Source organism: Martes martes (genome assembly GCF_963455335.1).
Source record: "Martes martes genome assembly, chromosome: 4".
In the NCBI taxonomy this organism is placed as follows: Eukaryota; Metazoa; Chordata; class Mammalia; order Carnivora; family Mustelidae; genus Martes; species Martes martes.
In genome coordinates this window covers 172271418-172299096 of record NC_137891.1, presented here as the reverse complement: position 1 = coordinate 172299096, position 27679 = coordinate 172271418, and the positions used below count along the sequence as shown (strand labels likewise).

The 27679-nt window shown below is 42.2% G+C and overlaps 1 protein-coding gene across 2 annotated transcripts; it reads left to right on the top strand.

Moving 5' to 3' along the window:
* The first annotated feature begins 10591 nt into the window (after positions 1–10591).
* On the top strand, positions 10592–22606 carry PDIK1L (PDLIM1 interacting kinase 1 like). Of its 2 annotated transcripts, none has more exons than XM_080801101.1 (3): positions 10592–10703; positions 13118–13419; positions 18748–22606. In XM_080801101.1, exons 2-3 carry the CDS (start codon positions 13135–13137, stop codon positions 19486–19488), a joined length of 1026 nt encoding a protein of 341 aa, XP_080657227.1. In that variant the 5' UTR covers positions 10592–10703; positions 13118–13134; the 3' UTR covers positions 19489–22606. The 2 variants fall into 2 exon arrangements, with proteins under 2 accessions (XP_080657227.1, XP_080657226.1); XM_080801100.1 differs by lacking the exon at positions 10592–10703 and adding an exon at positions 11114–11201.
* The last annotated feature ends 5073 nt before the right edge of the window (positions 22607–27679 follow it).

The following is a 27679-nucleotide window of genomic DNA, read 5'->3' as shown; positions in this document are numbered from 1 at the left end:
TGGGTGGCTCGGTGGGTTAAAGCCTCTGCCTTCGGCTCAGGTCATGATCCCAGGGTCCTGGTTTCGAGCCCCGCATCCGGTTCTCTGCTCGGCGGGGAGCCTGCTTCGCCTTCTCTCTCTCTGCCTGCCTCTCTGCCTCTCTCTGTCAAGTAAATAAATAAAATCTTTTAAAAATAAAAAAGATGAGAAATAACAAGTGTTAGCAAGGATGTGGGGAAAAAGGAACCCTTGGGCACTGTGGGTGGGAATGTAAATTGGTACAACCACTATGGAAAACAGTACAGAGATTCCTCAAAAAATGAAAAATAGAACTACCATATGATTCAGTAATTCCACCTCTGGGTCTTGACCCAAAGAAAATGAAAACCCTAATTTAAAAATATATATGCAATAAAACCCCCAAACCTGGAGATCTGATCTCATTTAAAATCTCAGCTTAAACCCCTTTGGTGATGGAAAGATGAATGGATAAACAAAATGAGGTGTATACATACAATGGAAGATGATTCAGCCCTAAAAGGAAGAAACGCTGAGGCATGCTACATGAATTGAAGGCATTATGCTGAGTGAAAGAAATCAGACACAAAAGGACAAATTCTGTTAAATATCATACAGTGCTTCTGTGCGGTACCTGGAATGGTCAAGTTCATGGAGACAGAATGTAGACTGGCAGTTCCCAGAGGCTGAAGGAAAGAGGGAATGAGGAGATGGTGCTTCACGGAGACAGTGTCCCAGTTTGGGAAGATGAAAAAGTTCTGGAAATGGATGGTGGTGATGGTTGCACCAAAATGCGAATGTACTTATGCCGCTAAACCGTACGCTTGAAAACGGTCAACTTTATTTTATATATATTTCACCACAGTTGAAAAAGCAGCTTCGATGACCTTTTACTTCTATCTCGACCGCCAAAGCAGGGTCTGCAAGATCCTGCAGGATCTGGCCCCGGCCTTGTGTTGGCCTTTTAAGGCTGATTATCACACCTCCGCCCCCTTCAACTGGGGTGGGGGCCCTACTGGGAAACAGAAACGGAATCAGACTTGCTGAAGACCAGAGCTTTGTTCCTGATGGAGCCGGGCCAGGGACAGGCTTCTCTCTGTAGCTGCAATGGAGCTGCCTTCCTCCGAAGCTTTCCCCCAACTCCTGACTTTAACTTCCAACTCAGTGCTTGGAAGAGCCCGGGGCGCATCCCTTCCCTCTGCTGCTGCTCGCTTGGCTAATTGCTTCTAATCAGTCATTTGTTAACATACATGTCACTTGATGAGAGAGGCCTTCCATGACCCAAGCCTCCATCCCACCTCCTCTCCCTGCTTACTAACAAGCCCTGGGCCTCCAGATCTTGTTCGCAGCACTTCTGCAACCGCCTCTCTGTGTCTCATTGCATGGTCGTTTGTGAGTTAAATAGGAAGGTGAGCTCCGTGAGAGCAGGCCCTGGGCATGTTTTCCCAGCACCTGGAACAGCTCCTGGACAGTTCTGTCTGCTGCCAAAAGGAAAATGTGGGTAAGGCTTTGGGGGTGGGAGGTCAGGGGCGAGCCCAAGTAACATCTGCCGCTACACCGAGTAGTCTTTTCCCCAAAGAGCACTCAGCCCCTGCTCTAAATGACCAGGGACCAAACATTCAAAGAATGTCAGTTTGAAGGAGTGTCCAAGTATCTCTCTACAACCCTCAGGTCTCAATTTAAATGCGAACTGTCAAAAGCTTTCCCTGGGGATGCCTGGGTGGCTCAGTTGGTTGGGCGACTGCCTTCGGCTTGGGTCCTGATCCTGGAGTCCCGGGATCAAGTCCTGCATCGGGCTCCCAGCTCCACAGGGAGTCTGCTTCTCCCTCTGACCTTCTCCCCTCTCATGCTCTCTCTCACTGTCTCTCTCTAAAATAAATAAATAAAATCTTTAAAAAATAAAATAAAATAAAAAAGCTTTCCCTGATCCCCTATCTTCTGTCATGCTAGAGCAACTTAGGGCCCCCTCCCCACCCCCCAGCACTAATCAGCTTGTACTGTCTTCGGCTGTTTAGTTGTCTGTCGCCCCTGCTAGACTACAAGGGCAGGGATCTTGTCCTCTTGTTCACTGCCTATTCATCAGCATCTAACATAATTTCTTGCACCTAGTAGGTACTCACTAAATAGCTGTTGCCTTAATGAATGAATAAATTGCCCACCATGTGCCAGGCACTAGTGACTCTGCAGAAGGGGTATGTGTAATGACATTTGCTAGCTGCCCCTGCCAGTCAGTAAGCCCTGTCCTCGAGGACACAGAGCTTGGCCAAGGAAGGTCCACCATTCTTAATGAGCCAATCAGGTCCAAAGAAGACTCAACTCCAGACTGTTTGAGGAATGGAGTGACTGCCTTTCTCACTCCAGCAGGGGCATACTCCTGAGGCTGAATCCTCAGGACTGCTGCCTACCAACTGGGCCTATCAGACAGGGAAGCCTTAAGATGTAGTTAGCAAAGTGGAAGGCAGAATAGAAGAAGCTGAGTCCTTAGGTGATATATGAGCTGCTGGATCAAACCTTTCCTGAAACCAGAACTCCCATCTCAGTTCTTCTCAGACACACATGCCAACCATTCCTTTCAAGCCTGTTTGAGTTTGGCTTCTGCTCTTGTAACACACAGTATCCAGAAGGGTCAAAGGCAGCCAAAGCTCCAACACCTTAGTGTCTGCTGAGGAGCTTCATGAATCCTGTTTGAGAGGCTTTGGGGACCTTGTCTTGCAGCTCTCAACTCCTCAACTATCATGGCTATCAGATGGGGACACCCTCTAGCAGCAGTTCTTGGCAGCAAGGGGAGGGGATGTGGAGCTTGGTCTTAATTACCAGCACTCCAGCTGTTCTCAGTCCTTACTAAGGAGACAACCAGGACCTGTCCAAAGACACAATAGCTGAAGTTGTGGCTGACACATGACTTTCTTGGGCCTCTAAATCACCTGTTTGGGGGGAGGGTGGATCAGAAACAAGCATTTCAATCTTGGTACAAGCGTAGTGGAGGTGTAGGCCTAAAGAATCAAAGTGGCAGAGCTGGAAGGATCTATAGAGATGAGCTGGTCAGACCCCTTATTATGCATATGGAGAAACTGAGGCACGGAACAGGGAGAGTTATCCAAAGTCACACAGCATGTCAGTGCCAGAGCTGACATTCTCCTTATAGGAGTCTCTCCATCAGCCTCCCCCTGCAGAGTTGGGGCTGGAAGGAGAGGGGAGAGAGCGTGGATGGGGATTCTCCTTGCTATGGCAAGATAGGAACCGCTCCGCCAGTCACTGATACACCTGGTTAATAGCCCTTAATAATTTAGTAGCATGTTCATAACACCTTGTAGCCGGCCCGGGGTGCAATGACTTCTGAGGGTACCAGGTCTCCAATGAAACATGAAATATCAGGCATGTCTCCAGAATTTCCACAGAGGAGGAATTTAGGGCCAGCGATCTGCGGGAAAAGGAGACTAAGAGACCCTAAATGCCCTGAAGTTGCATTTACGTAGCGAGTCTAAGGCTGTCACTTAGATCAGTTTCTCAGTTTCCACACTACTGACTTTTTTTTTTTTTAATTTGACAGAGAGAGAGAGCACAAGTAGGCAAAGAGGCAGGCAGAGAGAGAGGGGGAAGCAGGCTCCCCACTGAGCAGAGAGCCCAATGCGGGGCTCGATCCCAGGACCCTGAGACCATGACCTGAGCCAAAGGCAGAGGCTTAACCCACTGAGCCACCCAGACGCCCCCACACTACTGACTTTTTAAGCAGGATAATTCTTTGTGGGGGACTGTCCTGTGGCTTGTAGCAGCATCCTCAGCCTCTACTTACCAGATGCAAGCAGTGCCTACCCTCCCAGTGTGATAACCAAAAATGTCTCCAGACATTGCCAAACGCACCCTGAAAAGCAAACTGCCCCACTTGAGCTCCACTGACTTAATTATATGTGTAAGTGGCTGAGAGGGCATGATGGTGAGTCTTCTAAAAGAAGAGAGGAGATAAAAATAGAAACCACCCTTTCCTACAAGGAAAAAAAGAATCATCAGAGGCATAGTCTGTTCTAGGCAGAACTATGAACTTTGACTTTACCCAGGCACCCTTCCTTTCATGACCATTTTCTTCTCTTTCATAGCTCCCATTCCTACGTAGAAAAAAATTTAAAAACTATCCACGAGAAAAATAATAATTAATATTTGTCTTCATGCTAAAAGTGAGACAAGCAGAATACAATAGTTACTGGGGGTTAAAAACACAAGCATTATGTTCTTTTTTTTTAAAGATTTTATTTATTTAGGGGCGCCTGGGTGGCTCAGTGGGTTAAAGCCTCTGCCTTCAGCTCAGGTCATGGTCCCAGGGTCCTGCGATCGAGCCCCGCATCAGGCTCTCTGCTCAGCAGGGAGCCTGCTTCCCCCTCCCTCTCTCTGCCTGCCTCTCCCCCTACTTGAGATCTCTGTCTGTCAAATAAATAAATAAAATCTTTAAAAAAAAAAAACAAAAAAAAAAACAAAAAAAAGATTTTATTTATTTATTTGACAGACAGAGATCTCAAGTAGGGGGAGAGGCAGGCAGAGAGAGAGAGGAAGGAGAAGGCTCCCCGCTGAGCAGAGAGCCCGATGCGGGCCTCGATCCCAGCACCCTGGGATCATGACCTGACCCAAGGCAGAGCTTTTAACCCACTGAGCCACCCAGGTGCCCCACAAGCATTATATTCTTAAGATGTGAGCATTTCACTGTATGTAAACCATATCTCAAGAAAAAATTCAGTAAAAAACACATGGGTAGGGCGCCTGGGTGGCTCAGTGGGTTAAGCCGCTGCCTTCGGCTCAGGTCATGATCTCAGGGTCCTGGGATCGAGTCCCACATCGGGCTCTCTGCTCAGTGGGGAGCCTGCTTCCCTCTCTCTCTCTCTCTCTGCCTCTCTGCCTACTTGTGATCTCTGTCAAATAAATAAAATCTTTAAAAAAAAAAAAAAAACACATGGGTACTGTAGTCAGACCCAGTTTCAAGTCCCAATTCAGATGTTTCCTAACTATGTGACTTTTTCCTCTTAGGAACTCCGTTTCCTCGGTCGTACAAGGGGAGTAATAATAGTACATGCCTCAGGATAACTATGCAGAGTAAGTGAGATCATGTATAAACAGCACTTTGCACAGCACTGGTTACCTATTTTTATTTACATTTATAGTGCCTATTTATATTTATCTGTAGTTTATAGGAGAAATTGCTGCCCGATGATCTGCTTCCTGTGGACCTATTTTAATTAGGGGCATCTCCACTTGCCTCTTCTCATGGGACCCCTTTGTTCAGATAGGAAAAGGAAAGTCTGGAGATACAGCAATTTATGGATTTGGGGACCTGGAGCTTGGCTCTGCCAGTGACTTACTAGAAACTGAACTTACTGAGTCCCTCTGAGTCTCCCTTTCCCCAGCTAATACTAATGGTGTACTAATGGTGTACTGATACTACCCATTTCCTAGGGTTCTTGGGAGATTTATAACCCAACTCTTGACAGCTCTGGGAATTTAGATCTGCCTTTAAGGCTGGGGCAGTAGCTGTACCAATGGAGCCTACCACAAGGGGGCAGGATCGCTACATCCAAGTTCCCACCTATCCCTGACATTTCATTTTTTGAGCGTACTTGTCTACTTGCTATAATCAACTTGAATATATAACTTGTATGTTCAAACATATACATAAGTAGATTAGTACGATGAACCCCAATGAACTATCAACATTTTGTCAATCTTCCTCTTTTTGTCTGCCGTGCTGCTTGTGGAATAATAAAGCACAGCCCAGATCTCATTACGTTTCATCAATGTGTCAATTTGTTTTTAAGATTTTATTTATTTATTTGACAGACAGAAATCACAAGTAGGCAGAGAGGCAGGCAGTGGGGGGGGGGGAGCGGGAAGCAGGCTCCCCGCTGAGCAGAGAGCCCAATGCAGGGTTCAATCCCAGGACCCTAGTATCATGACCTGAGCCGAAGGCAGAGGCTTTAACCCACGGAACCACCCAGGCACCCCTCAATGTGCCATTCTAATTGAACAAGGCTTTTATTTGAACAGGCACGATGTCGTTATCACATCTAACAAAAAAAGAATAATAATTCCTTAATCTATCAGTCCATATTCAAATTTCCCCACTGGTACCACACATGTCTTTTGACAGTTGGCACACTTGAATCACGATCTAAAAAAGGTTATTGGATTTGGCACATATCTTGAGTTTTTATGCCTTAACATTCTATCTTCCTTTTGTAATTTCATGCCATGAATTTGTTGCCAAAACCAGGTCACTTGTCCTGTAGGATGTCCCACATTTTGGGTTTGGCTGATTATAGTATTTGTCTATCCCCCTGATTTCTGGTAAACTGGTAATTAGATCTTGGCTTGATTAGTCTTAGACTCTTTTTTTTTTTTTTGCTTTTTAAGACAACAATATTTCATGGAGAGCACTGAATCCTCCTCTTGGTAATGTTTAGTTTGGTCACTGGTTTCAGGCAGTGTCAGCTTAAGCTATTATAAAGTTCCCCAACAAGTTTCATCCAATTGTTTTAGCATTGTTTCATGTTTGTCACCTAGACTCATTCTTTCATTAAGGTTTGCAAGATCGTGCTTTTCTAATCCTACCATCCTACCATTTCTTTTGCATTTATTAGTTAGAATTCTTCTACAAAAAATAACTTTTTCTTAGCTACCCTTTGGTTACATGCAATATAACTAATCAAGGAATGACCAGAAAAGTGTTTATTTCTCTTTATCAATGTTCAGAGTAATTAATTGATTCCCTATAAAACTCCATTGATAACAAATGTGTTGTTTGCCTTAAGTATCATTGTTAATGGGTTTTGTATATTTTATGTGTTATGATCAATGGAAGTCATTATTTTTCTTTTAATGCTCAAATTGTTCTATCTTAGGCCAGTAGGGTCCTTTGTATTGGTTCTCAGTATACATGACTTCTCAGTATGCATGACTCCCAATAGTCCTTGACAGTTTCATGGCTTCTGGGCACAAGATGACCCAACCTCAACTTTCCTGTTCCAGATCTGGAACCAGCCATTTATCAAAGGAGCCTTTATTTATTTATTTATTTATTTTGCTTAATTTTTAATTTTTTTTTAAACTGGAAAATGGCATTTAGAGACCGAATCTGTGCATTAGGGGTGTTCATTACTACTGGATTGGTGATTATTTCTAGGCCTTTTTAGCAGAAAGTAGAAAACAGTTTTTAAGAGGAAAATACATACTTCATTCATTCTGCTCTCTAACCCAGATATAAAATTATCCTAGGCTTATTTACTATTTTTTAAAAGAATTATTTATTTATTTGAGAGAGAGGGCACGAGGGGGTGGGAGTAGAGGGAGACAGAGAGTCTTAAGTAGACTCCTCATTGAATGCAGGGCCTGATGCAGGGGTTTTATCTCAAGACCCTAAGATCATGATCTGAGCTGACACCAAGAGTCAGATGCTTAAACAACTTTGCCACCCAGGTGCCCCATCCTAGGCTTGGTTTTTGTTTTGTTTTTAAGATTGTATTTGTTTATTTGAGAGAGAGAGAGATATAGTGAGAGAGAGCATGAGCAGGGGGGAGAGGGAGAAGCAGGCTTCCCACTGAGCAGGGAGTCCAATGCAGAGCTCGATCCCAGGACTCTGGGATCATGACCTGAGTTGAAGGCAGATGCTTAACCAATTGAGCCACCCAGCACCCCTAAGCTTGTTTTATATTAACTCTTTTTCTCGTTTGTTGAAAATCTTGATGCCTAATGTCATTGACATACTTATTTGCCTTATCCTGAAATACATCTTTCAAAATAGCTATGTCAATATCACTTCTTTTTTTTTTAAGATTTGTTTTTAAAGATTTGTTTGAGAGAGAGTGTGCACAGTAGGGAGGGGCAGAGGGGGAGGGAGAGAGAAACTCAAGCAGACTTCTCGCTGAGCATGAAGCCTGACGTGGGGCTCTATCTCACCACCACAGCTGAAACCAAGAGTCCCATGTTTAACCGACTGCACAACCCAGGTACCCCAGAAATGTCAATATTACTTCTAACAAGACTAATGAGTGCAAATTAATATTTGTATGCAGTTCTAGTTGTCCTCAGACTATAGCCCATTAAGGAGGTACAGTCAAAATACTTATAAAGCCAACTGAAATGATTTTCTCTATGTAGTTATACCACCAACCTGACACACAGATGGCACATTTGTTTCCATTTGTTTTTATGGAGTGTTTTATTCTTTTTACTGAACTTTGTTTTATAAATATGCAAAACATTTACAAGTTTCCAAAATAGTCACTGTATAATAAGGTACATTCACAGAAACCTCATTTACATCTCTATCCTCTCATCCCACAAAGGAAACCATTTTTAGAAGACTGAAGTTTATTCTTCTACTGTTTAACTTTTAAATATAAGCAATTAATGTTCCTTTATATCATCCTGCTACTGGGTGATATAAACACTACTATGCACCTTGCTTACTTCACTTAAAACTATATATGGATATCACTCCAGATTGGCATGTTTATTAGGTTATGTAAGAAGTCTTCCACATATCTTTGTATGGTTGCTTACATACTATCCTGTGCTTGTACTATAATTTATTCAGCCAGTTCTTTGACATGTGAGCAGTTTCCAATCTTTTACTATTAAAGTGCCATAATGAATAACTTGTGCATACAGCTTTTTGTATTTTTGCCAATATTTATCACTAGGATTGATTCCTAGAAGTATTTATCCTAGGATTCCTGGGTGAAATAGTACATAGATACATAGAGTGGCTATATGTTGCCAATTTTTCTTTTTTTTTAAACAGATTTTATTTTATTATTTATTTGACAGAGAGATCACAAGTAGGCAGAGAAGAAGGCAGAGAGAGAGAGAGAGAGGAAGCAGGCTCCCTGCAGAGCAGAGAGCCTGATGTGGGACTCAATCCCAGGACCCTGAGACCATGACCCAAGCCGAAGGCAGAGGCTTAACCCACTGAGCCACCCAGGTGCCCTGTGTTGCCAAATTTTCTTAATGAGTTACATCATTTTGCCTTCCCACAAGCAATGTAGGACAATACCACCCTTGGGTGTATCTTGGTACCATAACAGATAGAGGAGGCTTCAGAGATGAATCATAGACAAGGTTCCTGTCCCAAGGAATTCTCAGTCTAGTAGAAGTCCTATGGGCAAACAAACAATGATGTAAATGTAATAAGCGGCAGATTTACCCTGGAGCTAATGAAGCTTAAGCTTGAGGCCCTCCCTTACACAGACACTTCCCAAGGCCCCAGCAGTGTGTTCATGGGGTCATTTTGTAATCTTTTTCCTAAAGAAAACACCCCCAATTTTTTAAGCTTCAGCCTCCATAGGACCTGAACCCACCTCACAATCTTTAGTCAGCCTGTCTTTGGGGTTACGGAGTTGGATTTCAAGTCTCAGTTCTGCAGTCAGAGGAGGGATTACTATATTTAATGACTGAGACAAACAAAAGGAAAAGGCTCTTCTGACCAAAAGAGACATCCTCTCCCGATTCAGATGGATTACCCACACAGGTATTAAGACCATCTATAGTTTCTCTCTAATTTCGAGGGCAGAAACTAAGCCTTGGCTGGCGTCAGAATCCCCAGCAGAGAGCTGAAGACTGGGGGATGGCACTCAGAACAAAAGTCTGAACGGATTATAGAGCAGGATGCTGTCGGGTTTTTGGCGGGGGAGTTGTACCAGGAGAGTAAGTATTCAAGGCAGGTACACACACACACACACACACACACACACCAAACTACACAACTTTTGCACAAATAAGGCAGAGGTCTGTTTCCTCACCTGTAAAAACAAGGTTAGCAATAAAGCCTACCCTGTGGGATTTGGTCAGGATTAGAAAAGCTAATTTAAACACCTAACCCAAGCCCAGACTCTGAGGAGAAGGTCCATAAATAGAGGACAGCAAATAAAATGGGTAAGAGGTTGATCCTCGAGAGACCCAACAGGGATTCTTTGCACATCGTGCTTACTGCAGCACTGGGAGCAGGAACCGCTTTGTTGACAAAATAGTAGGTGCAGAATAAATGGGTGAAGAAGGGACGGACGTTTCTGGCGGATGCTTACTGATCTGTGCAACTAACTGAATAATGGGCTGGTCCGAGTCTCTGAGTCACTGACAGTCCCGGGCTGGCTGTCAGGCGACTGAGTGCTGGGATCTGACACACCGCTGCCCGTCTCGCCCCGAGAGAACGGCTGCTTTCGCGGTCCACCCCGGCCCCGGCCGCCTCGGATCGCCGCCCGTCACCGCGCGCGAGCTGGATCCCGACTCCCCGCTGGGGCCGCCGCCCCGCAGGGCCTGCGCTGGCGGCAGCGGCCAGGTGCGGGGGCCGCCGCGCCTTCCTCCCCGCGCCGGGCAGGGCGCCCCCGACTCCCGGCCGCGGCGGCCCGGGAACAATGAGGTGCCGGCTTCTTTAAGGGAGATACCACCGCGCCGGCGGGGCAGGGGACGGCGTCCTCCCAGATGATCGCACCCAGTCCCGCGCCGCCGCCGCCTGGGCAACTGCACCGTCCGCAAACATGGCTCAGTGACTCTGACAAAAGGTGCAGCCTCCCACCCGGCTGGGCGGACGCCAGGCCCCCCAGCTCGGACCGCGCCTCCCCGCGGACTAGCCGAAAAGCTCCGCGTCCCGCAGGCACCCCAAGCCCGATCCGAAGAAGATGCACCAGGCGTTCCGCCCCAGCGACCCCCGCACACCTGCCCGCAGCTCGGTAGGTGGGAAGGGGGGCGGGGAGGGAACGGGGAGGCCGCGCCGCGCGCGCGCACCCCCAGGCCCGGACCTGCTGCCGCAGACCGTCCCCGGAGCCCGCGGGCCGTGCGCGCCCGCTGCGGCTGGACGGTGACCGAGCCCTGGCGGGGAGCGGCCTCCCCGTTCCGGGGCCCGGCCACCCCTGCGGGGAGGGGCACTAGTGGTGCGCTCCAGAGCGCGCACACCTTCAGCGACTCCAGGCTACTGCGAGCCACGGGAGAGGGAGGAGGCTAGCGGAGGGCGAGGCGCGCGCCCAATAAGGAGGCGCTCGGCGTCCCGGCTCGCGCTACGGAAAGCCGGAGGGGGGCGGGGCCGCGCGGCGTAAGGGGGTGTGTCCGCGCGCACCACGGGGGCGCGCGCCGGTCTCTGACTGGAGGCCGCGGAGGCTGAGGCGCGAGCTGCCCGATAATGGCGGCCTGCAGAGCCCGTGAGAGGGAGAAGCGGCGGCGGCTACCCTGAGGTAAATATGGCCCTCAGACCTGGCACTGAGGCCCTGCTGCAGAGCCGAAGGCCTTGCATGCACCTCCTTCCCCGGGAGGCCTGTCACAGACCTGTCAGCGGAGTCATGCTAGGGAAGGCCCCGCGCTCCTCAGGCCTCCGGCCCGCACCCCTCAGGCCACCGGCCCTAGCTGCGGCCTCCTCTTCTGCCCCTGGTCTCCTCCCCAGGGCCCGGGCCTCATTCGCCAGCCCCGAGGATTTGGGACAGCCGCGGGACTGGCTCCTCTGGGTGAAGGGCCTCGGGAGGATCCCCTCCGGGTTTCGTCTGGACGCCACCGGGGAGGGGGAGGGGGAGGGCCTGATACTCGGCCAATGAGCGCGGCGCTGAGCGGCCGCGTCGGACGACACCTCTGCCCGGGACTGGCCCTTCCCCGGCCCGGCAGGTGTGTGGCCTGGCCCGCCGGCCGCCGGGCGCTGGCTCAGCGGGGCGGGCGCGAGGGCCCTGGAAGTGCTGGCCGGTCGCTTGGGTTTGCAGCCAGGGATTTCATAAACGTCCCCCCTCCGCCTTATGCGGGTGCTCTGTCGTGTGCGGGTATGGGACAGCTTGCAAGACAGGAGCCACTTTGAGGTAGATAGTAACTGGCGATCCACGGAGAGCAGGAAAGAGTGTCTGCTGTGGACCTGGAGCCAGGATTCCGTGGCAGGGTTTCAGACACTAGGAATACAGTAGGAATGTGAAGGGGGGTTCCAGTTAGAGGAAATGGGACTAAGAAGTAATCTCAGAAGCTTTCATTTTCTTTACTAAATCTATTCTATGGACTTAAAGTAGCTGTACCCAATTTTTCAGGCTCAAGAGTCAGTAGCCTCTTGTTCCCCCTAAACTGTGCATTTGAAAGATTGCACAATCTCTTGCCCATTGTGGCAATCCACAAATAAGAATTTGTTCCTGAAGCTCATTAGAATCTTAACATTCTTCGGAGAACCAGGCGGCACACTTTAGACTTTCTTGATTCAACTCATGAGCATTTCTGTGTAGGGCCTCTGCCTTTAAATGATTTATCAAGTTGAATTTGAAAGAACACTGTCAGGCGACAGTTTTTAGTGGCAAAAAATGGCCTACATCTAAATAGGTGTTGTTTAAATTTAACAACAGAAAGGTAACAATATTCTAAGTAGCTTGCTTTATTTTTAGAGGACCATTTTTCTCCACAGAGTTTATTTTCATGTATTTTGCAAGAAATGAGGAAATAACATAAACAAAATTAAAATAGGGACATACACAGTTTGTTTACTTAAAAAAAAAAACCCACATTTTGAATTCTATATGTAATCTGGTCTACTTTCAGTCCCTAAGCACAAGCCAGGTGTTTTTTGTTTTTGTTTTGACATTTGACATTTTTATGAACTCTGTGTATGTCAGCTTTAAGGAGTCGTTGGAGTTTCTTTTTTCATGACCAGTAAATAAGAATGATTAATTTTCTGGTTTATTTTTAACAGTAATATTTTGAAGCAGTTTGTATGGGAGGCAGTGTAGTGTAATGGTTATGGTTATGCATTTCAGAGGCAGATGGCCTGGTTCCAAAACCCAGGTCCACCAGTTAGTAGCTCTTTTACCTTAGGCATGTTGCTTAAACTCTCTGTGCTTTAGTTTTCTCATCTATAAAATGACCATAATAGTATCTGTTTCATAATATTGTTGTGAGGATTAAATGAATTTAATATTACGAAGTGCTTGGAACAGATCCTGATACATGGTAAGTACTACCAAAGGGTTAGCTGCTTTATGATTACTACTCAGATACTTAGATTTGCCCAAGTTATAACAAATATCTTTCAAGTACTGCAAACAGTGAGGCAGATAATTAAATCATACATAAAAAGGTATACAAGCCAGTAAGTATACTTAATTTCAACAGAGCACTTTGTTGATTTTTCCAGAAACTTTGACCTTGAAGATGGTGAGTAGCCAGCCAAAGTACGATCTAATACGGGAGGTAGGCCGAGGCAGTTACGGTGTTGTGTATGAAGCAGTCATCAGAAAGACCTCTGCACGGGTCGCGGTGAAGAAAATTCGATGCCATGCACCTGAAAATGTTGAACTAGCCCTGCGTGAGTTCTGGGCACTAAGCAGTATCAAGAGCCAACATCCAAATGTGATACACTTGGAGGAATGCATCCTACAAAAAGATGGGATGGTGCAAAAAATGTCCCACGGCTCTAATTCTTCCCTTTATTTACAGGTATGTGTGGTTGAATAGGAATAGATAAAACTTGAACTTAGTGTTGGTCAGCAAGAAGAGGAATAAACGAGTCAGATGAGCTTCTACTTTTAAATGCAGGTGTTTATATAGTTAGGAGTAGATAAGGGTCTGCCAAGAACTGAATAGATGTTTGCTTTAAAACAGGGTTTTATTTAAACCTGTGATGCAAATACCTAAAAATAACATAAGCCACCTGTTATGCCATGGTACTTGCCAGTCTGCATGGGAATGGGGCAACATAGGAGCTAGAAAAGTGATCAAGATTAGAGTCTGATAAGTTCACTTATTTGAAATCAAGTTTTTGGGAACTAAAGCCAGAAGAAAAGGAAAAACTCCACAATCAATAGCAGCACCCATATAGGTAATTGGGCATTTCTTTATAGATCACTGATTGAATATAAGCCTTTGCTGTTTTAGAGGGTTGTGTGGTTTCTTAACCATGCAACTCTAGTTATTTTTCATGAAGTATGTTGCATAGCACTTGAATGTTATTAATAGTGCTAATAGCTAACATTTGGGCTCCAACTCAGTTCCACACTATGTGCTCAAAGTGTTTTAAAGGCAGTTGCTCAGAACAATCCTGTGAGGGTAGTACTATTACCATTATTACAAATGAAGAAATTGAGGCTTAGAACAAATAATGAATTTATCCAAGTCACATACCCAGCAAGTGGCAGGATTGGTAACTGAATGTAGGAGACTATTTGACTGCTAAAACTTGTGAGCCTTTAACTTCCAAATTACTCTTGCCTTCAAATTACTTTTTTTGTAGACCTGGGGAAAGCATTAACATAGGAAAACTGAAAAGGTTTATTTGTTTGTTTATTTACTTGGTTGGTTGATTGGCTGGCTTCTAGTATAGATCAAAATCTCTAGTAGGCCTGTATTCGCTAAAGAGAAAAGATACTTAAGACATAGCAAGTTAAAGGCCAGAGAAAAATTCAAATCCAGTCATTCTTGGAAAAGGAAACAACTTCCCATGAGTATGTCTAAATTCAGAATTTTAACCATCAGGGTACAGATGTATGATTTTAAAACAACAAAAACTTTTGGACCAGGAACAACGAAAAAAACAAACATTAATCTGTGTAATTAGAAACTCGCAACTTTCATTATATGGTGAACAAATATCAATCTTGAGAACCTAATTTATATTGCAGTTTAGCATGCTGTATGCTGAAGTTTTACCTCTTAAGACAGTGACTGTAAAGCACAACTATTTAGCCTCTATTTCATTTATTGTTTACTTTTCTAAAAGTGCTTAGTATGTAAGTTGCACTGATATAAAATACTAGAAACATTCTTACCACGCTCCCTCTTAAAAGTGGATAGAACTTTGATGAACTTTGCCATTGAACTGATCTACAAATACAAAGACATTTAAATATATGACTTAGTGCTAATGGTATCCTTGAGTCCAGATCAAGCAACCTTTATAGTATTAGGTGGTCATTCAAGCCTTTAAGATGTAAAGTATTGGGGCACCTGGCTGGCTCAGTCAGTAGAGCATGTGACTCTTGATCTTGGGGTTGTAAGTTTGAGCCCCATGTTAGGTGTAGAGATTACTTAAAAAAATAATAAGAATAATAAGATGTAAAGTACTTCCAGCCTTGACTCAATGATTTTCTTTTTTTTAATCTAAAACACCTTTTGTGCTCGCTTCGGCAGCACATATACTAATCTAAAACACCTTTTTATTTAGTACTCCCTTTTATCTTTTAAAGGCTGATAGGGGGGCACCTGGGTAGTGCAGTGGGTTAAAGCCTCTGCCTTTGGCTCAGGTCATGATCCCAGTATCCCAGTGGGATCAAGCCCGGCATCCAGCTGTGTGCTCAGCAGGGAGCCGGCTTCCCCCACCCCGCCTCTGCCTGCCTATCTGCCTACTTGTGATCTCTGTCTGTCAAATAAATAAAAAAAATTTTTTTTAATCTTTAAAAATAAATAAGTAAAGGCTGATAGGCCTGTGTTTGACTTGTAGCACTTTTGCTAGCTCTATGATCTTGGCTAAATAACTCATCTCTTCCAGCATCTGTATCTTCAAATGTAAAATAGTAGTAATAATTTTATCTTCCATGGAAGTTGTCAAAATTAGAGATGATACAGTATAATACTTGCCACATAGGAAGTACTCAGTAATAGGTAGCTCTGTTAAAAGCTCTATTAAAATTGTCTTTTCTATGGATTTATTAACAAGACATTGATCAACACATTTAGCAAGTGCCTTCTCTAAATTTGCATCTGGTAAAAACAGTTAAATCTGTAGCATGACCACAGAGTCCCTATGCATGGCTTTCTCCATTCTCTACACAAATTTTTGTTTTTCTCCATGTTTTTCTAGATATTTTCCTTGTTCTGAATGATTAAGTCAGTTCGTAATATCTAAAATTACCTAGAAGAAAATGTAAATTTTCTTTAAATTAAAATTAAAAGCAAATTAATTAACAGAGGATACATTCTCAACTTAGGAACTTGGTGCCAGTCTGTATAACTTGTAATCAGTGTCATGAATGAGAGGTGCAGAATGATATAGGAGCATATGAGAGAAAACCTGACATAACCTAGGGTTCAGGAATTATGAGTTCTTTCAACTGAAAATTGAAGGGTAAAGAGGAGTTAGCCATGTGAGTGAGAAAACTTGCCGGCCAGAAAGAACTGTACATACAGATGTTTTGAAGCAAAAAGTACAAAGCATTCTAAGAATTGAAAGAATATAGTAAGACTGTACTATGCCAGCAGAGTTGTTTTACATGAAACTAGAAAGGTCAGCAGGGTCAGAGGATCCCATAGCCCATGTTAAAGACCTTAGACTGTATCCTAAGAGAACAGGGAAACTGTTGAAGGACTTTAGGCAAGAGAACCAATGACTCTACATCCTTTATACATGGAAATAAGTGGATTGGGCTCTCTCAACCAGCAGCCCTCAAACTATAGCCCTCAGGCAATTTTTTATATGGCCCAGATGCTAAAAATAGTTTTGACATTTTTAAAGAGTTGTTTAAGGAAAAGAAAGAAGAATATGGAACAGAAACCTTATGTGACTTGTGAAGCCTAAAATATTTACTGTCTCACCTTACTCTAAACCATTTGAATGCTGGGACTTTGCGTTGCTCAAAGTTATTTAGGAAGTTTGCTTTTGAGAGTAAGAAGAAGAGAGAAAATGAAGTAGGAGTAATGGCACTGATCTTTAATCTCGGCATATTTAGTAACAGTGCACCTGGTAAATAATTGTGTGATCTGTACCTTTCTAGTCTTTCATTTTCTGGCTCGCTGGCAAACACGCAACAAAGAAAATGCATGCACAAGACATCTGCGGAGAGTTGCGATTACAGCTGTTTGCCATTGGGGGAGATGGTGTGAAAGGTGTTCTTTGCTTCTGCCCTCCAAATGACAAGAGGAAGTACTAGTAGACTTAAATGTAAACTTATAGTTCATTCTTCAACAACTCTTCAGCTTCCCTACTGAGTTTCTATTCAGTGGGTCTGAAAAGGCACCATGGTACAAATGCTTTCAAAGTATTGTATGCTATATTTTAGAATGGTAGTTCATTCATACTCCGTGAAGTAATCAATATTCTTGAATTTTAGGTCATAGAGTTATAATTTGATAATGATAAACAATAAAATAGCAACTTATTCTAGGTTTTCAGCTTGTAGCAAAGAAATATACAAACTCTGAGGTGCCTGGGTGGTTCATTTGGTTCATTTGGTTAGGCATCTGCCTTTGGCTCAGATTCTGGAGTACTGGGACCAAGCCCCACGTGGGGTTCCCTGCTCAGCGGGTAGTCTGCTTCTCCCTCTCCCTCAGCCACTCTCCCAGCTCATTCTCTCTCTCTCACTGTCTCTCAAATGAATAAAAAAACTTAAAAAAAAAAAAAGAAATATACAAACTCAGATTTGAATTTTTATATCAAAATGTAAATTTTTTTTTATAAATTGGTTTTTAGAAGCCATATAGTGATAGAGATAGCCAGTATATTTGCATTCTGCCTGTAGAAGTTTATGAAGTGATAATGGCAGTCTTTATTTTTATCAGTGACTACAGGAAGGCTTGATTTCCTTTTTCTTTTTTTTTCTTTTTTTTTAAGATTTCATTTATTTATTTGTCAGAGAGAGAGAGAGCACGGGCAGGCAGAGTGGCAGCAGAGGCAGAGGGAGAAGCAGGCTCCCTGCCGAGCAAGGAGCCTGATGTGGGACTCGATCCCAGGACGCTGGGATCATGACCTGAGCCAGAGGCAGCCGCTTAACCAACTGAGCCACCCAGGCGTCCCTCCCTTTTTTTTTTTTTTAAAGATTTTATTTATTTATTTGACAGAGGGAGAGACAGCAACAGAAGGAACACAAGCAGGGGGAGTGGGAGAGGGAAAAGCAGGCTTTTCAGAGAGCCCAGTGCAGGGCTCGATCCCAGGACCCTGGGATCATGACCAGAGCTGAAGGTGGACACTTAACGACTGAGCCACTCAGGCTCCCCAAGGCTTTATTTCCCTAACAACTAGTGTTCCTGATCATTTGTCTCCTAATTTTACAGATTGTATAATGTTGATAGTATATGTCCAATGAACAAGAAACATATTTCAGGCAGTTTAATTGAATAGAACTTCCTATTGATGTTTATACCTCAGCTGGCAATCTCCCAGGTCTACTAGCTGCTGAAATGTCAATTTTTTTATGAAGCTATTGTGTAGGTAGGTAAAGTTCAGCTCCATTAACTCATGCAGAAAATGTATAGCCAGTTGGACACTTTTAAAAATAAAACGTGTGTTCGTTTATGACTTAGTAAGCTTTATGCCCAATGTAGGACTTAAACTCATGACTCTGAGATCAGGAATCCCATGCTTTACCATCTGAGCCAGCTAGGTGCCCCTAAAGCTTTTTTTTTTTTTTTTTTAAGATTTTATTTATTTATTTGACAGAGAGCTCATAAGTAGGCAGAGTGGCAGGCAGAGAGAGCGGGGAAAGCAGGCTCCCCGCTGTGCAGATTGCAGGGTTCAATCCCAGGACCCCGGGATCATGACCTGAGCCGAAGGCAGAGGCTTTAACCTACTGAGCCACGCAGGCGCCCCCTAAAGCTATTTTAAAATAAGTTTTTACCTCCTGACTTAGAGATTTGGTATGTATTCATTAGGGGCAGTTTGAAGTACTGAAATTTAAAATAAAATGCACATATGAGAGCATTGACCAAATAAAACATTGATGAAATTTCCACTTAAAATTGGGAGTCCAACTTATTAATCAGTTAGTTGTTCTTTTTCTGTAGCTGAATTGTATAAACTGTGCAGATGACTGTCATCTGTCTTTCCCCCTCTTGTAGCTTGTAGAGACTTCATTAAAAGGAGAAATTGCCTTTGATCCCAGAAGCGCCTATTACTTGTGGTTTGTGATGGATTTTTGTGACGGCGGAGATATGAATGAGTATCTATTGTCCAGGAAACCCAATCGTAAAACTAACACCAGCTTTATGCTTCAGCTGAGCAGTGCTCTGGCTTTCTTGCATAAAAACCAGATCATCCACCGAGATCTTAAGCCTGATAACATCCTGATTTCACAAAGCAGGTTGGATACCAGTGACTTGGAACCCACACTGAAAGTGGCTGATTTTGGTCTCAGTAAAGTTTGTTCAGCCTCTGGGCAGAATCCAGAAGAACCTGTCAGTGTAAACAAGTGTTTCCTTTCCACAGCCTGTGGAACAGATTTCTACATGGCTCCTGAAGTGTGGGAGGGACATTACACAGCAAAAGCTGACATCTTCGCTCTGGGGATTATCATCTGGGCAATGCTGGAAAGGATCACATTCATAGACACAGAGACAAAGAAGGAACTCTTGGGGAGTTATGTAAAACAAGGAACTGAGATTGTGCCTGTTGGAGAGGCGCTTCTGGAAAATCCCAAAATGGAACTTCTCATTCCTGTGAAGAAAAAGTCTATGAATGGGCGGATGAAACAACTGATTAAAGAAATGCTGGCTGCAAACCCTCAGGATCGTCCAGATGCTTTTGAACTAGAACTCAGATTAGTACAAATTGCATTTAAAGATAGCAGCTGGGAAACGTGACACATACATTGTTTGCAAATATCTTGGATGATATGCTGCTTATGTTTTAACAGTGATGCAACAACATAATGTGGCTGAAAAGAATATAAAAAGCTAAACTCCACCTTTTAAGGGTTTAGATTTTATTGTGGGGTGTTTTTTTTCCTCGTTTTTCTTAAGTCCAAGCTGGCCATTTTGTTAGTATGTTTTAAATGTGTATTACCAATGTGGGTGTACATTTTTAAAAATGATCATTGGTAGAAGTTTGGCAGGAAAATTCTCTAAGAGCCAAGAAGAGAAGAAAGTCCAGTTCTCTGGAAATAAGTCTCTTAAGTATTTTAGACATTCCTTGTCAGTATTAGGAATTTCCGTGGAAGAAGAGGTTTGCATGCTGGCAATGCAACCTTTGAAGCTTTGTAAAGGAAACATATATGTATATATTTATGTATATGTAAGTATGTGAATGTGTGCATTTTGCATTCCATATGAAGAAAATGCCACTTCTGTTTAAATTATTTGATGTAGGTTTGGGTTTTTGAGATTTGCTGGTGAAATCAGTGATGAAAAATAAAAGAACCTTCCCTCATCTTCCTACCCTTCCCCTCCCTCTAATGAAATCATACTACACTTTTTATTTTTGTAATATTATACAGCTTTTTTTAAGGCATCATTTTGGAGGGTCTAAAGTTATCCAATTAAGCATAAAATTAAGTGATCCAAAGCTGCTGAAGTATGTTTGAGCTCTCCAGTGCCCTATAGCTGCAGGAGTTGAAGTAGCCATGCAATCATGTGGTAGCAGGTTGGCAAGGACCTTGATGATTCAGTTGTACCTTCTTTAGGTAACCAAGCATTCAATTAACCAATTAAACCATTGCACTGGAACATGTCTGCACTTGAGCATCTGCAATCTGATACAAATCTGAACACAGGATTCCTCTGTTTCTGAAAACTTTGCAATATATGAACTCTACTACTTGATATAGTAAGTTTTGATTTCAAGACTGTCTAAGCCTCAGCATAAAGTTGAAGAAATCAAATGAGCTCTGCCCTCACATTGCCTGTCCTGATATGGTCTGTTGTTTAATCACTGGAATTCCTTTTGTTTTGGCACTAATGCTGTTTTCTCTTGCCTAATTTAACACAGTAATGATAGTGATATGGTTGTGTTAAATGCTGATCACCTTTTTCTGAAGTGGGAGATGATACCTATACAGCGTGGTAAATGGATGAAATATTGTGGCATCCACTATATCTTTCAAGTAGAAACTTGCAAGTTACCGATTTTATACAATCACTTGGTATGGTCTATGTCAAAAACCAATAGACTGTTACTCTAATTGAAGTTAGTTTGATTTTTAACCCTAGATGGTTGTCTCCAATTTGTTTTCCTATAAATGCAGATAATTAAAATCTAAGAAAGTTTTGCTAAAACAGAATATTAGCCTTTAAGGTTAGATAGACTTTAAGGCCATTGTATCTAGGTTAGTCTTTATAAAGCACTAGAATCTTTGGTCAAAGTAAAAAAAAAAATATATAAGAATACCAAAATTATTAATAGTTGCATAGTCTCCTCAGCTTTTTTTTCTGAGTTTGTTTGTTTGTTTGTTTGTTTTCTAATTAAAGCATAGTTGACACCCAGTGTGTCTCCTCCTCAGCTTTTTTGAACTTCCATAACCTTTGGAATTTTGCTATCATCAAATTTTCCTTACTTAAAATATATTTGAGAACTTGAGAAGGTGAAAAAGCACAAAGAATTAGAGTATGTAAAATTTCTGAATTCTGCATTCGTTGGCCTGGAAGTTTAAAATTTGGAATGAAAGGTTTTACTGAAATAAAACCTTCTATTTTTTTTCTTAAATAAAACCTTTTAAAATTAAATCATATACTTTGAACATCACTTTCAAGCTAATAAATACAAGATTTTTTTGGAAATGAGAGGTGGAAATACACTGGAACCTCATGATAATTGACCCTGTGGATCTCCAAATTACTGTAACACAGATCTGGCCAAGGGGATTGAGTTACTGGAAGTGGGAAGAATCATCATGTTGCATCAGTAAATGGCACTTCAGCAGAGATTCATGGTGATTCGGTGGTAGTGGGCCAGTGTTTCGTTTGCTCTTCAAATATCTATGTGCTTGGAGCCCCGGTTTCCTAAGTACATAGTTTTTGGTCTTGCCTCATTTAAAATAGCTAATGATTATCATTTATTTTGAAAGATTTCACTTGTGAAGTGAATTCTTTTTTTCATTGGCAGCAAAGGTATGAGGTGATCAGGAAGTTTCTCTTGGAATTTTCTCAAGTCCTTATATTCTAAAATAGTCTATGATACCAAGCAAAACGATAGTAAATTCTTTGTCTTTATTTGTTTTTTTTCAATCAGGAGGTATTTATTCAGTACCTACTGTGAGCTCAGCACTAAAGTTCCGTTGGTAAAATGACAGTTTAAAAAAATGGCCTATAGCCACAGGCCTTTTCCAGCCAGGAGTAAGAAATAAAAGAAGGTTGATGATACTTGGAAATTCCTGGATATTTATTTGCTAGAGGAAGAATGAAAGCAAAAATTTGTGCACAGTGCCTTGCCCATAATAGGTACTCAATAAACAATTATTCCTCAGTCTCTTGCCATGGTTTATAGTGTTTTATGAAATTTGTCTTAATTGAAGAAAAGACCAAATATTTCAAATAAGCTTATAGGCAGCTGTGGCCAGTTAAAATATGGGGTTGTACAGTTAGTTCCTAGAATGTTATTTTGCACTAGTTGTCACTTAGAAAGACGGGGTTCCTGTAGATTTTTGGTGCTAAGGGATACTTTGTCATTATGATGAAGTAAGTGTTAAGTGTCAGATAAATAGCACACTCAATAGTTCTTTCTGCTGGTCTGTTTTTTCCTCTTTGTTGTTGTTGTTGTTGTTTTTAATTGTAAAATGTTTATCAATCAAACTATTGTAGCAGCTACAAAATAATTCACCAGCATGACAAAATGGTCAAAAAATAAGTCATCAGCACTTCAAAAATGAAAGCAACTTTTGAGATTTTCTTTTAAAATTGTCAAATATATTTTATGAAGAATTTATAAAAGGGGGAAATGATTGTAATTTATTGTTCATGACTGTTTTTTTTTTTAAATAAAGTGAGTTTCAACAAAAAAAAAACTACCCTGAAAATTTTATATTGTTGATTTGGTGGCTGTGTCTAGTTCTGTACTGTTTTACTTCATGAATATAAAAATAGAGGGTATAAAATCTGAAACAATGTCATTTTCCTTTAGCCTTATTAAGTGAAACTTTCTGTAATAGAAGCTATTGCTGAGGAAAAGATTATTGAAATGTAGGAATTTCTTTCAGCATTTCAAGTTCTCCAATTTTATTTTAAGATTTTATTTATTTATGTCAGAGAGAGAGCGCACACAAGCAAGGGGAGTGGCAGTCAGAGGGAGAAGCTCCCTGCTGAGCAAGGAGCCTGCCTGATGCAAGACTAAATCCTAGGACTCTGGGATCATAACCTGAGCTGAAGGCAGATGCTTAACTGACTGAGCCACCCAGGCATCTCTCAAGTTCTCCAATTTTAATGCTTACTATCTCGCTGTTTTTGTCAGAAGAACTTGTATTGCCTAAAATAAATTATTTTTTTCATTAACCCTTCTATCTCATTAAGATGAAGATTTATCCCAGACTCAGAATGAAATATGGTAAACGTGCCAGAAAGAGGTATTATTTCAAAGCTATAACTTGAAAGCAATGGTTTCCTTTCTATAAAGTCAGCTGGCCTGCTTTTTTTCTTTTATAGCTTTTATTATAGATGCCTTCTTCAGAATAAACAAAGTACTGAAGACACAGTGCACTTAGTGGTCCAAAGGAGCAGCAGAGGGAAAGATGGGAGACAGAAAACATCAACGCTACATGGGATCTAGGGACAAATAGGAAAGTAGGCATCAGGAATTGAAGCTGCTTCTGACTGCCACCTTGTCCTGGCATAGCCTTTGTAGACAGGCAAATCTGGCTTTCTATTTAGTGATTAATTTTTTTTCATTGCATCTTAAACTATAAATATTTGCATTTACTAGCTTTTTTGTAATTCTTTGCAGTTTACAAAGACCATTCACTGGTTTTTACATATCTTTTCAATGGGTTTTACTTAAAACAGGGACTGGTTTCTTGACGATATGAATAGTAATACAGCAGTTAGGGTGATAATGGTGTAAGGGTTTTAGAACCTAATCTCAGACTCCAGTTGGAGTTTTCTCTAACAACAAAGCTTTATCTTCCTCACTGAAGGACTGACCTCTGGTTGTTTTGGTCTTTTCTTTAAATTCAAACGTTGCTCTCCTAGTCAACCAATCATAGACGTCCTCTGAAATGCAGTGTAATGACAGACAGTTGGTTTGTGGTTAGATAATAACTCCTACTTGAGAAAACCTCCCCGCCACACCTCTTGAGGGCTCAGGGCTGTCCTGCGTCTCTTAAAGGCAGTACTTTCTCTTTTGCAATGATTTCTCATTGGTTAGAAGGGAATTGTTTAAAAAAAAAAGATGTCTTTGACTTCGCTCTTTCACTTCCTGCTCAGTCCTGGTATTTCAAGCTTAGCTTGTTCTGAACAGAAGTTAGGCAACTTTGTATTACTGAAGGCATCATGGCCTAGCAGCTAAAGGATAGGTTTGCTGTAGCAGATCTATTAAACACTAGCTTTTGCAAATACCTGCGTAATTAATATGTGGCCTTGGGCAAGTCACTTCATTCTGAGCCTTAGTTTTCTTATCTTTAAAATGGAGATGATACATTGGATGATGATATGTACATTTCAGAATTTTTCTCAGGGTCAGAGATAATGCAGGTAAAATGCCTGGCATAATACCTGGCACATTCAGTTTTCAAATGGTAGCCATTGTTGTTATTGTGTTCTGATATTGACAATACATTGAATGAATGAATGGTATCTCAATGAGCCAGGCTTCGTAGCTTTCATTTTCCTCCCCTTTGGGAGAATCTGATGAAGGCATTAACGTCCTCTCCTCAGGAAAATGTCTGCCTGTGATTTCAGGGGAAACTGGGGATGATGGGTATGTTCATGGGTTTCATACATATATCAGAATTCACCAAACGGTACTTAAATTTATGTACTTTATTTTACATCAGTTATACTTCAATAAAGTCATTTAAATTTCTTAAAAACTGATCCCTAGGATCCATCTCATATTAATAAAGTGAGAATTTCAATAGGAAGGGTACTCACATTAGTATTTTTTAAGTATTGGCGATTCTAATGTGAAAATGGTAAAATATTATAATTGAAACAGTACTGGTCAGACTGTAGGATAGGCAAAAAGTCATAGTGTAGTAGTATTTTTTAGATTCGCTTACCTTCTAGCAACCAACAGCACAGACCCGTTTCAGCACCCCACCCCAAACTCAAGTCCCTATCTTCATTTTCAGACTGTTTCTGAGAAACAGAAGACATAATGCTTTAAATCACTATCAGGTATGTTATTCTAGGGTTGGGCTTCTTAAGCAGGAATCCAACAGGGAATCCTGCCTTGTCAGTGGACCCACTAGAATTACAAGCAAAATTTTCTGTGAATATGCCCTCAACCCTTCTGCTCTAATCATATCAATACCAGTGGTTCTTCTAGTATTTCCCAGAGGAATGTCAGTGCCTGTGGCCTACAGTGGGCTGCGGAGAAGAAAATGTTCTTTGAGGATAAATTACATATTTATCTGGGTTCACTTTAGGCCAAGCCCCGTTCTTAGAAAAGAAATTTCGTGACTTTAGGATTTCTTTTAGGGACACAGGACCAAAAGAGTCCAATAGGGTTATAATTAATTACCATCAGCACTAGCTAGCTAGGAGCCCTTCCAGTTCTAAGATGCAATGAGTCAATTCGACATGCAAAATTACTAATGGAAAGGATTATGAGATTTACAAAGGAAGGTCACGCATCCCTGGCCCTAGGTTGAGAAAACAAAACACAAAATGTATCACTATAAATTTCCTCAAAGACACCAAGACATAAGAACCATCACCTTCCTTCATCCTTCTGGAACAACCGTGATTAGAGAGAATTTCTCTAGAATCATCCACCAGACCTGGAGAAAGTCCTCTGGTCTTAACTCTGTCCACTGAGTTGCTTACTGACCAAATCCCTAGGCCAGCCCTACTCAAACACCAAGGCCTTAGGCCTGTTCCTTCCCGTCAGAAATCTCTCTGCCATGGGTCACTATCAGAGCTCAATTCTCACAGAAATCAGCAATACACCGTCCATCCCTTCAGTCTCAGGAGACCCCACCTTTGCCGAGGTGGGTCGGGTTGCTGGTTCCCCTGTCCTTCAACACTTTGAGCCATTTCATTGCCTTTAAGACTTTAAAAGCAGTCTCTCCACTGGGACAAGTGAAGCCCTAAGCCTCCAGCACAGAAAGTGCTATCGCCCTCTTCAAATGGCAACTGGAAAATTGCCTCTCAAGAAATTAGCACCACTGGGGCGTCTGGGTGGCTCAGTGGGTTAAGCCTCTGCCTTTGGCTCATGTCATGATCCCTGGGTTCTGGGATGGAGCCCTGCATCGGGCTCTCTGCTCAGCGGGGAGCCTGCTTCCCCTCTCTCTCTGCCTGCCTCTCTGCCTGCTTGTGATCTCTCTCTCTGTCAAATATATAAATAAAATCTTTAAAAAAAAAAAAAAGAAAGGAAAAGAAATTAGCACCACTGTGTGCCCGGGACTTTTTTAGATACTTTTAAAAACTATTGAATTTATGTGTGTTAACTAGTTGGAGTTTAAATAAAAACGTGAAACTACCCAAAAAAGTGACAATGTTTGGTTTCAAAAAAATAATAGCAAAACTATTTTATTTACAAGAATCCTCTCCTAGTTGACCACTGAGCTGTAGGATGCTAATAAAGACCCACTATGCAGGGGAGAAGAATAAAACCACCTCAAACTTATTCTGCAGTCACTGTGTGCCCCTCTCTGCTCTGAATGCTTTCCGTGCATTGACTCACAGAATCCAAACAACCCTGCAAAGTACTTACCATTCTTCACCATTTACAGGTAAAGAAACAGAGGCACCAGGAAGGTAGGTAACCCACCCTTGGTCTACAGTTTGCTCAGGATCTGAACCCAGGCTATGAGAGCCCATTATCTTAGTCACTGCTTCTCACTGCACAGAGCCAAGCTACGAACTGGAGAGATCACGCAGATGCCCGGAAGGGCTATTTCGGGGAATGCATGTCAGGACACAGAGAGTGCACGAAGACAGTGGGATCAGAATACAAAGGGTCTTGGAAGACAGGCAGAGGAATGGGAACTTGTGATAAAGGCTAAAAAACTAATGTGTCATTTTGTTCCAGCATCTGCTCTCAGTATTATAACAAACACAGATTCTTCATGTAGAATCCATGGACAGATTTCATAGGATATCAAGCCCCCTGCAATTTTAGTGTATTGGTATCAATGTACATGTTTTTGGAAGAGGATCTAGAGCTTTCCTCGGATTCTCAAGGGGGTCCATGTCTTCCACCAAAGGTTAAGAACCTGTGGAGGGTAAAAACCAATGGCTAAGTCCCTGTTCAGCCATATAGTTGGTGTAACCTTGGGCAGAACTCAGAGCCTATGTTCCTCATCTGTAAAATAGAGATAGTAATGTCTACTTCTCTGTAGTAAATAGGGGAGTGTTGAATCACTATATTGTACAACGGAAACTAATAAAGTACCATATGTTAACTACACCAGAATTAAAATAAAATAAGATAAAATAATGATATATACCTCCCTGGGTAGTTGTGAGAGTTAAATGATATCATTATAAATAATAATATACACAGTCATACCATACAAAACTCATAATATTAAAATGTATAAAAAGACTATTAAATGTCATAAAACAAATAGGAGTTGTGATCATGAAATCTATGTTTTAAACTTTTTCCCAACAATATGGTGAATTAGAGACCTAAGGGACCCTCCTGATGAAAAAAATTAAAATGTTGCATAAAGGAGGGTTTTTTTTTTTTAATTCTTTTTTACTATGCTGCTAGAGCTGCCATGAAAGTTAGGAGTGTGCCAAGCCCCAAAATGAAGTGGAGAGGAAAGTAAATACCCAAATTGTTTTTAAACCTCAGGGAGCCTGCCAACGCCTGGACACCATAACATCCTCCTTCCCTGTCCGCATAGGACATAGGATACAGAGAATTCCCAGGGCCTCTCCAAGATGGGTACACTGATAG

Coding starts and splice junctions, on each gene's coding strand:
- PDIK1L (XM_080801101.1), top strand. CDS start 13,135: ATGGTGAGTAGCCAGCCAAAGTACGATCTAATACGGGAGGTAGGCCGA. Junction 13,420..18,747: donor ATTCTTCCCTTTATTTACAG/GTATGTGTGGTT, acceptor CCCCTCTTGTAG/CTTGTAGAGACTTCATTAAA.